Source organism: Engystomops pustulosus, chromosome 2, assembly GCF_040894005.1.
Source record: "Engystomops pustulosus chromosome 2, aEngPut4.maternal, whole genome shotgun sequence".
NCBI classification, from domain to species: domain Eukaryota; kingdom Metazoa; phylum Chordata; class Amphibia; order Anura; family Leptodactylidae; genus Engystomops; species Engystomops pustulosus.
The window spans coordinates 177,548,150-177,560,637 of record NC_092412.1 but is presented as its reverse complement, the minus strand read 5'-3'; the positions used below and the strand labels follow the sequence as shown (position 1 = coordinate 177,560,637).

Below are 12,488 nucleotides of genomic sequence, written 5' to 3'. Positions count from 1 at the left end.
ATCCTGTTACTTGCCAGGAAGGGCTGCCTATAGAAAATGTGCTTTTTCTGCAATGGGTAGCTTAGGCCAAATTGCCAGCGGTTAACCTGCAGCAATTTACAGTAAGTACACTGTAAGATTGGAATCAGCAGCGTGCCAATACTGCTGCGGATTCTGCTGGAAACCAGTGGCTTTAAGCCCCCTCTACACTGGCGTTTTTCACGCGCGAGTTCTGCGCGTGCATTTGACGCGCAGAACTTGCATTGCACTCTGTCCCATTGTATTCAATGGGTCTTTCTTCACTAGCGTTGGTTTTCACGCGCGTGCTTGCGTTCGTTTGCACGCGCGTCAAAATCGCAGCATGCTCTATTTTTGCGAGTCACGCGCGTTTTTCACGCCCCATTCAAGTCTATGGAGATGCATCAAGAACGCATTGCACTCGCAATCATTGCAAGTGCAATGCGAGTGCAATGCGTTTTAAACGTAAGGGTTGCTAGGTGACCAGAATAACAGTATTTCCCCTGCTCGCGAACGATCATTTAATTAAAAAAACACAATGAAGAACAGTGAAGAATAGAATAAAAACAGTGAACACAGTGAACACAGGATCATTTAAGAGAAAAACACAGTGCAGAACACAGTGCAGAATAGATTACAAATGTTCGGCACATCTGCTTACTTGTCGGGAGATACGCGCGGAACGGTGCGAACAAAATAGCATGTGAAGAACAATATATATGTGTGAAGAACACATTGCAGATGTATTTAAACATCTGCAATTTGTTCTTCACACACATATATATTGTTCTTCACATTATTTTTCAATTAGATAACCCATTTTAATCCAAAACCATGGTCCCTTTGAAAAATGCTCAATCTCCCATTGACTCGCGCGTGAAAAATGCGCCGAAAACGCAAAGAAACGCTAACAACACGCGCGTGAAAAACGCTAATTACTCCAAGGAAAAATGGAACAAAAACGCAGCCAAAAACGTCAGTTTTTCACGCATTGCACCCTGACGTGAAACGCAACGCTAGTGTGGAAGGGGCCTTAGATTGGTTATGCATGGGTTGATTCCAATACATAATGTCACTGAAATAACAGATGTACACAAAGAAAAATCAGATGTTTACTCCTAGAAGTCTTGGTTTATATGAGTGCAGAAAGAATACTGTGCACTAGTTATTGAAGCCACTGTATTCTATCACTAATGCTAACATTTTTTTGCCATTCTGATTTTAACGGGTTTTCTCATAGAGCCGTGTGGCCTTTATGCTGCCAAAATAAGGAATGTTTAGTGTATGCATGTATATGCTCAGCCTGTGGAAACAGAAACCTGTGCAAGTCAGATGCCACGGACCAAGTACAGGCGGTCCCCTTCTTAAGAACGCCCAACTTACAGACGACCCCTAGTTACAAATGGACCTCTGTTCTCATGACAATCCAACATTTTTAAAATCCAATTGTCACAGAGATCAAAAACTTTTTGACTGTGGTTACAATAATAAAATATACAGTTCCGACTTACATACAAATTCAACTTAAGAACAAATCTACAGAACCTATCTTGTACGTTATCCGGGGACTGCTTGTACGTGCAGTGGATGGGAGTACATTCTGTCACTATGATGTAAGGACTGCCATCCACCTTACTGCACTTGGCCCGTGGGATCTTACCAGCACAAAGCTCTGTTTTCACAGGCTCAGCACATACATGTGCAGGAGGTCTAATTAGCAGGCTATGAAGAGCTTGATCTTCCAAAATGTTAGCCACATGAGCAATTGTTACAATGGTCCAGGAATATTCATCAACATATATTTATTTTATTGCTTGTACAAGTCACTTTACCTTACTATCATCTAGATCGGTTTTAGGTACAGTATTACAGTATTTTATTAGCTAGATTTGAACATATAAAAGTAACCATGTGTACTGTAGCTTAGAGTGCTGGTGAATATGTTTGCTTATTATCTGGAGATATCTCATCACTTGTTACTTATTATCACACAGCTATAAGGTTTACATCTTCACACCTATTGTATTTATTGCTATATGCTGTTTCTTTTATTTACATGGCTAACTTCTTACTTTATATTATTATTATTTTATCTAATGCCCTGTCTTTTATTCCTAGCACCTTTACAGCTAGGAACAGCAGGGATGGGGGCATTGTCATTTTATTTAGTTTACAGCCAGTGATCACCAATGTGCTTTTTCTAAAGAACAATAACTTTTCATCAGTTTTCTTTTGCGCTTCTGTATTTTTTTCATGTGCTATTTTAAAACGATGTATTAATAGGGCAGATTAGATGTCTTCTGAGCTGCCCTCAGAGACTGATGAGGCATTATACTGAGCTGTGGAAATGCTTCTAATTGGCCCATTACATAGGCCTGGCTCTGTCCCAGGCTATTAATTGCAGGAGATCAGGTGGCACGGATGGGCTGAATATTATCTTTCAATAAGGTTTTAAGCAGGCTTCATCCAATTGATATGTGCATTCTGCCTCTCTTTTGCTTCCAGAAAGGGATACATTCTACATGGCTCTAAAATATCCAGGCACATAGATTTTTCTAACTGTAACACACAGTGTTAACTAGCCCTATTGCTAGCTTAGAACTGTATACACATAGTAAATGACACAAAGGCAACAATTAATTCTGTATAAGCTATGCTCACATCAAAGTCACTGGAAAAGTACAGCTTATATGTGGTGTACAGCATTATATACAAAGCATATAAATGAATTCACACGTAACCAGAGAGACAAAATTTACACAGACATGTACAATGTAATATACAATATATATATAATTCTATGTTAATTTCAGATTATGCAGTTCTACTAATGTAAGTACTTCTGGCTTCATTGTAGTATTTATAATAGGAAAATATTCTGTTCACAGCTATTAACATTTGGTACCAGTTTCGAGGTTGATGGTGGGATGTAAATGCATTTCTTCAGCCTGACTAAAAAATAAACGTATGGTATATGCATACTGCAGACAGTAGGTAAGCTTCACAATGCACAGTTGGCTGGGAATCTAACTGGCACTGCCCACAACAATACAAGCTGCAAACATGTTACACTAAAATATGTACTGAATTTCACATATTGTAGCCATAGCTTGTTATTAACTAAACAAGATTTAAAAAGAGGCCTATCAGCTCTTCTGACATGTCTGTATTTAGGTTTTTTTTTAAAGGCTTTGTAAAGGACCAAGTAACTAACTACCAACAAGTAAGGCAGTAAAATAAAGAGTACTCTATAAAACATATCATAAAGTTCTACTCACCTCTCAACTCTCCTCCATTCTAGAGGGTCTCCTGTTGATGCTGATCTCTGTTTGCAAACAGAGACTGAAGTTGTGATGTCACATTGACAGAATGTAACCGCAGTAGCCTACCACTTGCCTCTGTGATGTTTGCCAGACCACTGATAAAAGTGCTATATATGTGATATCACCAATGCAGCCTCGATTTTCATAAATCGACCGCAACAGGAACCACAAACGAAGTGGAGTAGAGGTAAGTATAAAGCACAGTTCACACCTGCATTAAGTAGGAAAACATAGCAAAATAAACAATAGCGAAGTAGTCAGCGCCTTTTTTTCTCTAACAGAATTGAGTTGGAAGGCAACCTTCCGTACATTGAAAACGGTGGTGAAAGGAAGGTAAACGGTTACTTTCCATTCGCCTTCTGTTATGAGTTTCTGCTGAGTGTCATGGAAAGCCCTGGTGTAGATGTCAAGTGAGTCTTAGGGCTCAGGCACACGATGGCACGGTGGAAAGGAGGAGAAGCGAAGGCTCACCCCTCCTCTCTCCATAGAGAATAGAGCCACACAGCCATTCTTACAGCCAAAGATAGAGCCCGCTCTATCTTTTATGCCAGCACAGCATGGTGTGGTGAGCATACGTTGTGCTCACTATACCAAGCCCAGGCGCCATAGACAACTATGGGGGAAGCATATGTGGCCGTAAATTTGCGACCATTCATACGTCCCCCATATGTTAGTGTACATGGACCCTTACTTAAATTTTTTTATTTTCCTACCTTTCCTGCTAGTAGTCAGTAAGTAATTGATCCTGGACCACCACTTTTACATAAAATAGTATTACCTATTTTTTTTTAAAAAAAGACACAAATCCACAGCACTTCATAAGCTGCATTATACCATTGCTCTTAAATTTTTAGATTAACTGACAACTTCGTATTACCATTCCTTTTGAGAACAGGGAGGACTACACAGTGCTGCTGTTTTGGGTTTTTCTTAAATTTCCTGGAAAATGAAACAAATATCCTAAAGAAATACCATTTTATTATTATTTACTGGAAAAAAAATTGTTTTAGTTTTAACAGACATAGCGGAATAGCTTCCAGGTCCTCTTAAAATAAGTAAAAGAGAAATACTGTAAATACTGATTTAAAGTATCATATTTCTGCAGTCCAAAGTGTTTAATATATATGGACTACCAAAAGTCCATTTTGGTAGGGACCCTGAGTTAAAATGTTTTCATCCGAGTTAAAGTGCATATGTACCAGCATAAACCAAAAACAGTCACATGTTTATTAAGTTAAACTTGTCACAAGTTTGATTTCATTGAACTTATTTCTGTGAAGTGAATCATTACTGGCAAAAGCAGGACAGCAACTTTGTACCTGCCACAATTGCTTTTTTCTAATAAATTTGCTTATATTAGGACTATAATTGCAAATGTTTGGGCAAAACTGATATCCTCCATGATGCTTGAGGTGGTGATTTTATTAATGTTTTTTATGATTTTCTTAGCTCATGCACCACCCACTAAGTCCTTAACCTAAGCATAACATACAAAGAATATATAAATATATTTGGACAAAATAATTGATGAATGTGCTTATCATAAGCATCTGAAACACACCAGTGACCAGACGTTGTGCAGATCAAGTACAATTAAAGTGCAATTTTGAATATAACGATCTGCAGTTTGCCTGTGTAGTTTGCAGAGTGCGCCAGATTCAGGATTTGTGGCCCTCTCTGCACTGCCCCAATAGATTGCACCAACTTGTTTTGGTGCACCTTTAATGTGCAACACATTTCTGTTAGATGATCAATGTGTCGCACGGTCCAACTGTGCACCAGAGAACACCCCCATCGGTGCACAATTTTGTGTTGCGTCGGGTGCATTGTAGCCGCGAAACAAATGTGTCGCGTGTGACACAAATGTGGCACAAACACTTCTTAAATACATGTGCAAGCAGTTTGCTCAAAAAGAAAACCAGGAAAACAAAGACAGAAAACTGGCACTTAGCCTTTAGTAAATCTCGACCACTATGCTTACTTGCAGGTTTACAAATTGTAATGTTTTGTGTAGTTTTCTATTTATCTTTTTTTTTTGCCAAACCAAACGTTAAAAGGCAAAGTAAACCTCACAGAGCCCCCAGAAGTGTATGGTTTCCCAGCATTTAAAGTGATCAAGAGACTTTGCTTGCTTGATCCCTACCCAGAACCCCCAGTGGAGCATGAAAGGCCTTTAAAGGAAATCTACCACTCGATTTCATGCATTATGAACCAAACATATGGACTAGAGGGTAGGTTACTGGTTGTAACTCCCTATGTATGAAAAACATGGATGGTGCTGGTACTCAAGGGTAAAGGTTTCTTTTATTCTGATAAATTTTTGGACAACGCGTTTCGCACTATACAAAGTGCTTCATCAGGTCTAGCCTTGTTGTACTGGGGTTGTGCAGGGATCGTAGCACAAGTGTTGTGTCCTAGAGCTAGGACCAATTTTTAATTGGTGTCAAATATATATTTTCTCTTACAGTCCAAAAAGTATGATGCAAACAGAGATTTTAGGCATAGTAACATTTCAGTAACATTTAGTAAAGCTACAGCTGAAAAATATTTATTTTGCTGAACATTTTCACGTGGAGTTTGAAAGATGTACAGCTAAGGCCTCATTCAGGCTGTCACACTGGGGGCTGTGATCTGGTTGCATAATTTGCTCATGGTCACGGAGCACCAGAACCTGACCGAGTTGTGACGCTTGTCAACCTATGGGGAGAGGAGGGGTGACGAGTGCACACCCTAGTGGCTCAGTGGTTAGCACTAAAGCCTTATAGCGCTGGGGTCCTGGGTTCCAATTCATCTGCAAAGAGTTTGTTTGTTCTCTCTGTGTTTGCGTGGGTGTCCTCTGGTTTCTTCCCACACAAAAAAAATAAAACATACTGAATAGATTGTGAGCCCCATGGGGAAAGGGACTGATCTGGTAAGCTCTGTGGAAGCGCTGCAGAATCTATAACTAAAGGAATTATTTTTAATTATTATTATTCATCCCTTCTGCCTCCTCCTCCCGGATCCAGTCAGGATGATCACACGGCCATGTAAATGAGCCCTTAGGCTTCATATATAATGCAGAAGCATGGAAAAGGAAACTGTTGAGGTTTTCCTCACTAGAAGCAATGTTACTTGTAGAGAATACCCTTAAAATATGAAGAAACTATTTTATTTTGTTGAACACTTAAATAAAATCTATTATCAAAATCAAGCGTGATACACCGGAGAAACTTACTCATAGATCCAGGCACTGTGACTGTGATTATTTACTTATATTTATGTCCACGGCCTCCTTCCTTCTAAAATCAACTTTTAAAATTATGCTAATTAGCCTAAACGGCTATGGGCATGTTAGCAGAGTCCCTCTGTGCTGCAAATTCACAGACTGTTAAATTTTGAAGAATCACTTCCCCCCTCCCTCTGTGTGCTTACTATTCACTGACTGAGATGTGTCTCTGCAATGTAACAACAGCTTGTGAAGCCACAGAGGGCTTCTGGGACATGTCCATGGCCTTTCAGGTTCATTAGCATAATATGAAAAGTAGATATTAGAAGGAATGAAGCCATGGATTACAAATATAAGAAGATTTCCACAGTCACAGTGCCTGGATGTATATGTTAGTTTATCCCTTCTGGATTTATGTTTGGTAGATTTTAGACATAGTCCACAGAGGTAACCTATAAGGTTCTCCTATAATGGTGTTTACACCTCTGCAGGCTCTGCTACGTGCATGAACAACTTTTATGTCGGCTGTCAGATTTGACACCTTTCTTTAACTTCACTTTGAGCCTTTATACTCTGTATATCATTCATTTATACTTAATTTTAAAAATGAAGCATCACAAATAGGAAATATTGAAAAGTAAGAATATTAAAAATAAATAGGAAAATAATTCAAATAATTCATTTTATGCATTCTGGTTATAATGTTTAAATCTTCTTTAAAAGAAACACTCTTAAGTATAAAAATAATAGTTTATACCTTTTTCCTTATACTTTATTATTTAATTATTTAAATGAACCCTTATTGATTCTTTATTTGTAAAGTGCTATGGAATTTGATGGCGCTATATAAATAAAGATTATTATTATTTATAGGTTGTGCTCACAAAGGATGCAGGTTATGTTGTTTGATCTGCATTTGTGCTTTGTAGACATGTGCAAACACAGGGGTAAAACATAAAAATTGCTGATGAGACATCATACCTGTGTATTAACGTAAATTATGCAGTGCTGTATACCCTCAAGCTTTTCAGATATATGTATATATTATGGCAGGATGCATCACTTTGAAAAGCAGAAGCAAATTTGTCTTTAGTTCATGATATGTAGAACACTGCAGTACAGATTACATTTTCTAGTTGAGTGGAGGAGATGCACAGGTTGTGTTAAGGTGAAACATCCATGTCTGTTTTTAGACGCAAGCAATCCATTGCTTTGTTCGACTTTTGCAGGGAAGTTTTAGAAAGTGCTATAATTTACAAAACATAATGTTAATTGCATTTCACAATATGGTAGGATAAGCCTTTGAAAAAGATCACGATTCTGATTCAGGAGTGGTTGCCATGAGATAGCCACTTCCATAACGCCCATTTGATGCTCCACCTAAATCCAAAGGAGAAGCATTTTCAGGACCCAAGTATGAGCGATGGGTTGGCATTGGAGATGGGGTCTCACTAGGTACTTTACTCAGGATAAAGCGGGTTTCATCATTATCTTCCAAATTGGAGATATCTTTCATCATACGGCCTTTCTTGTATGATACAGATAATTTGTTGGATCCATCAGGTATTAACTGGAATTGCCAGAGTATGAAGACAAGAGGCACTGGTAGGATGGCTAATATTATCAAACAAATGAGTAATGATAGAGCCCATGTAGGATATAACAAATATTGTTCTTCAGCCTGAATAAGACAAAAAGGTACAGTTATATTATGGCCAAAAGACAATCCACAGGAGTAGTAAAACAACCACCCCTTTGTGATAAGACAAGCTACTGACTCAACAAAACAAAAACCATTACTAGTTTGTCCCAGCACCAAAAATCAATGCTTGACGCAGTCTGTTGCTTAGGGTGCAGTCTTTCTCTTGCAAGTTCACCTGTTCACTGCCATTCTCATACCTTTCATTTAAGAGGGCATTTTACACAACACAGAATTTATTATTCGAATCACAGGAAATAAGCTGTAATTTTTTTCAACCCGTAGTACATTTACATGCAGGCCTTTCTGCTGAAATCAGGGAATTAAGTAAAAAAAATTGAATCAATGTGGTGAACTATGATATTAAAATGAGAAATGGAATTCCTTGTAAGAGACTGCCTTTTAAGCAAATAAAGGAGGCATGCTCCCAATAACAAGTTACATTTCAATAAGTAGTTAAAGTGTATTCTCTGTTTAATATTTATGACATATCCACAGGATATGCCATAAATACATTATAAATAAGGGACACACCTCTGGAACCTGCACCTAAGTTTAGAATAGAGGTACGCTGTCCCCCTTCCCACAGCTGTGCTCAAGGGAGAGGAAAAACAGCCTGAGTCTGCACACTCAGCTATTTTCATTCAGAAGTAGATCTAATGGTAGATTCCTGCTGCCTGCCTCTGCCCTTATCTGTAATTTAATAACGGAACCAAACTTTATTTTAGTAATATGTAAATTAACTGCAGAGGCTACTTGGGCTTGTACTAGCCTGGTCAGGCACTGGGAGCTAAGGCTACACCATGCCCCAGTAGCCTGTTACTAAAATAAAGTTTTCTAACAAGTTACATTAGGTTCCAGGATTATTAAATTACAGATTAGGGCAGAGGCAGGCAGGAGCAATCTACATTCAGATCTACTTCTTATAGTAGATTCCTAATGGTAGGTTTCCTTTAAATGAAGTGTGGCTGCACATTGGTGGCAAACTCTGCATTCAACCCATCTGCAAGAGTACTAGAGGTTACCCCCCTTCCATCATGTGTTTAACATATATATCCCGTAGATATGTCAAATATTAAATATGAGTATGCCCCTTTGATTCCCATCCTATCCAACATTGGTGACCTGTCAACTGGACAAACTAGTTCCCTATATTTTACTGATGAAACGCAATGACTATGAAACAGCCATATCTACAGTTGGGTCTGTATTACTTTTGTAGGAATGTAGTTTTGTAGGAAATTTCAGACTGTAAGCTCTTGCGAGCAGGGCCCTCATTCCTATCGTTTCATATGACTGTTATTACTCTGTAATGTTTATTTGTATATGTTTACAAGAATCTGTAAAGCGCTACAGAATCTGATGGTGCTATATAAATAAAGATTTTAATTATTATTTATTATTTAATTATTATTTATTTTAGAAGATTTTCTGGTTTGGCTTTTATTTCAAGTAATGTCACAAAGGTTTCTGAAAGCCATGCATTAATGTATAGGGAACTCCCTTATTTAATGTAGCACTTTTCCAATCATGGAAATGTTATTTTTATATTCCTCAACTAAATTATATATAAAATATGTCTGCAGCTGCTATTAGAGAGAACTCAATGTATATAAATCAATACAGCTCTAATGGCGGTATAAGTAAAATAAAAGTAAAAATAAATTCAAGCATACTAAGGTAGGGGATACATTTATTGCTGCAATGCAATTATTGAACCCCATCCACATGCAGCTGCAAGTGCAGGTTTAAAATCGATTACAACTGAACTGTGGAAGTTGCAGTTGAACTTTGAAACAAACCAACCACAATCCCACTAGACATTACACTACATGTGTCCCTTCCCTAAAACATTGATACCAAAACTATAGCCTTCATTAAATTTTACTTACCAGCTGTCTGATCCAAGCGCTATATCCAGGCGGACTGAATGCTAGTTGAATTACACTTGCTGACAGCAGAAGTGCCATAAAGATTGGGGAAACATACTTCCATGCATAAAAGTAGTAGGCGTACGGACGAAATCCAAGCATATCTGTGAGCTCCTGCATGAATCTAAAATGCATATAGAGAATTGTGTGATTGAACTGAACACTGAAAAAAAGCAGTGATTGTACAGGATAAGAAACTAGTGGATTTATTCCATTTTTTAAAAGCGGGACTTTAAAGTTATAAAGCTTTTATCAAATTGCCATATGTGATTCCCCCTTTAAAAACAGAACAATGTTGTGCTAAACTGAGAAGGATAGCAGAGTAACTGCTGGATAAAGGCAACAAAAATAATAGGCAAAGTTGTTCTACATCTCAAGAGCTATTGATTGATGGAAAAACAGGTTGGAGTTGTGCTTTAAAAAAAGTTTCCAAAAAGATATGTTTGTTACACAATAAATACACCCTGGCACAAGAATTAGTCAGGGTAATGATGCGAGTCAGGGCTTCAGGGCTAATTAGGACACCAGGGCTAGTCAGAGAAACAGGACAAGTTAAGGGTAAAATAAGGAATATATATATTTTAAAAAACTAATACAAAGGAAAATCTAATTACCCATTCTCTAAATGAAGGAATGTTCTGTGCAACCCCTAGAAATCATAAAAAAAACCAAGATTCTCTGTCACAATAGTTCAGATAGACATGGCTGACAACAAATAGGCACATCTGCAGAGAGTAGCTCTGTTCAGTGTAGGACTTTGTTTTTTTCTGTAGCCTGCATGTTTCTACATGTAGTGTAGTGTACTCATGGAGTGTAGGCTGCTCAATTTGCTTTTTAATGAAGATTCTAATTGCTCATTCTGTAGCTCTAATTTCTATACTTCTACCAGCTCATGAACACTCATTTTACCTGAATTCTTATCAATGTGCTGTTTTTGGAAGAAAGCTGCAGTTTTTCAACCTCAGGAGAAGCCCTTTAAAGCGAACCTGTTAACAGGAATTCCATTTTTAGATGGTGACAGGTTCCAATAACCTATGCTATGCTGATTTTAATAATGCCTTTGTCACCATTCTGAATCATTTCCATAGCTTATAATAGCTTATTTTACATTACCTGCCTCCTAGCCAGCAGTGTGTGATAAGTCCCCAGAGAGGAGGTAGCTGCAGTCTGTGTGTGCCTGTGTCAGTCTCCTGCACACTCATCCAGCTGCAACTCCCCTCACCCCATGCTGCTGACATGGAGCCAGGTAAAATAAGCTAATATATACTACTAAAATGATTCAGAACGCTGTTAAATTCATTTTTTAAATCAGCATAGAATGGGCTATTGGAATCTGTCACCAGTGAAAATTGACATTCCTGGTGCCGGGTTCGCTTTAAAGGGGTTCTCCTGAGGTTGAAAAACATGGCTACTTTCTTCCAAAAACTGCACCACACCTGGCCATGGTTTGTGCAGGTAGTGCAGCTCAGCTGTATAGAAATGAATAGAGCTTTGTTGCAGACATTTATGACATATACCATTCATGTAATAGAGGGATACTGCCAACATCTTCTGTACAACGTGACATTTTGGTAACTGAACCATAAAACACTGTGCCCCCTTTCTACTGTATGTTGCTAGAAGGTAATGCAACTATTTTCCTTTGCATTTGCTTTTTTTTTTTTAATACACCTCAAGGTATACACATAATATAGCCAATGACAAGTTTTAAAAGCAGGACAAAAATCAATATCTAGTACACACATGTAAATGGCGACAAAGGGAGGGGTAAAACACATGGTTGGATTAATCTCCAAGACAGTTCTGTTGTTATTTTACCAGTGGGTTTATATGTTTTTAAGCTATCACACAGGAGACCTTTGTATGTGTCTGTAATTGTAATGATTCCAAGTTCACTTCATTACAATTAGAAATTGGATGTAACATCATTACAATATTTTCTGTTTCTATACAGACAGCGTAGACAGTGCCAAAAACACAACCATTTTCTCATTGCACTTATTTCTCCTTTGATGGCTTTTTTATATTTAGGTCCTGTGAAAGGAGAACAGGTCAGAAAGAACCTACTTGAAGAGAGAAGGTTCAGATTAAGCGTGTTTGACAGACGGGGAGTGGGAGGATTCTTACTTCTTTGTGCCATACACCCAAGCTACTGCAATGTTTTCCAGGATGACCACAATGGTGAGTGGCAGTGTGGCAGAGTAATCATCAAACATGTTGACGAAATAATTTCCAGAACGCTGAACAAAGATCAAGCCCAGCAGGAAGGCAAGGATGCAACAGCCGACTACAATTATTAGCAGAAAGAAAAATTATACAGTGAAATGATGTGC

The 12,488-nt window shown here is 38.1% G+C and overlaps 1 protein-coding gene across 2 annotated transcripts in view; it reads right to left on the bottom strand.

The window, feature by feature from the left end:
• Positions 1-3,137: 3,137 nt before the first annotated feature.
• The window catches only part of SLC6A17 (solute carrier family 6 member 17), a 59,743-nt gene continuing 50,392 nt past the window's right edge, over positions 3,138-12,488 (bottom strand). For both annotated transcript variants that reach the window (XM_072137406.1, XM_072137405.1), the window contains exons 10-12: positions 12,283-12,442; positions 10,117-10,279; positions 3,138-8,206 (exon numbers count right to left, since the gene is read on the bottom strand). In XM_072137406.1, the coding sequence (XP_071993507.1) occupies positions 7,838-8,206; positions 10,117-10,279; positions 12,283-12,442 (692 nt within the window). In that variant the 3' untranslated portion in view covers positions 3,138-7,837. The remainder of the gene's footprint in view (positions 8,207-10,116; positions 10,280-12,282; positions 12,443-12,488) is intronic.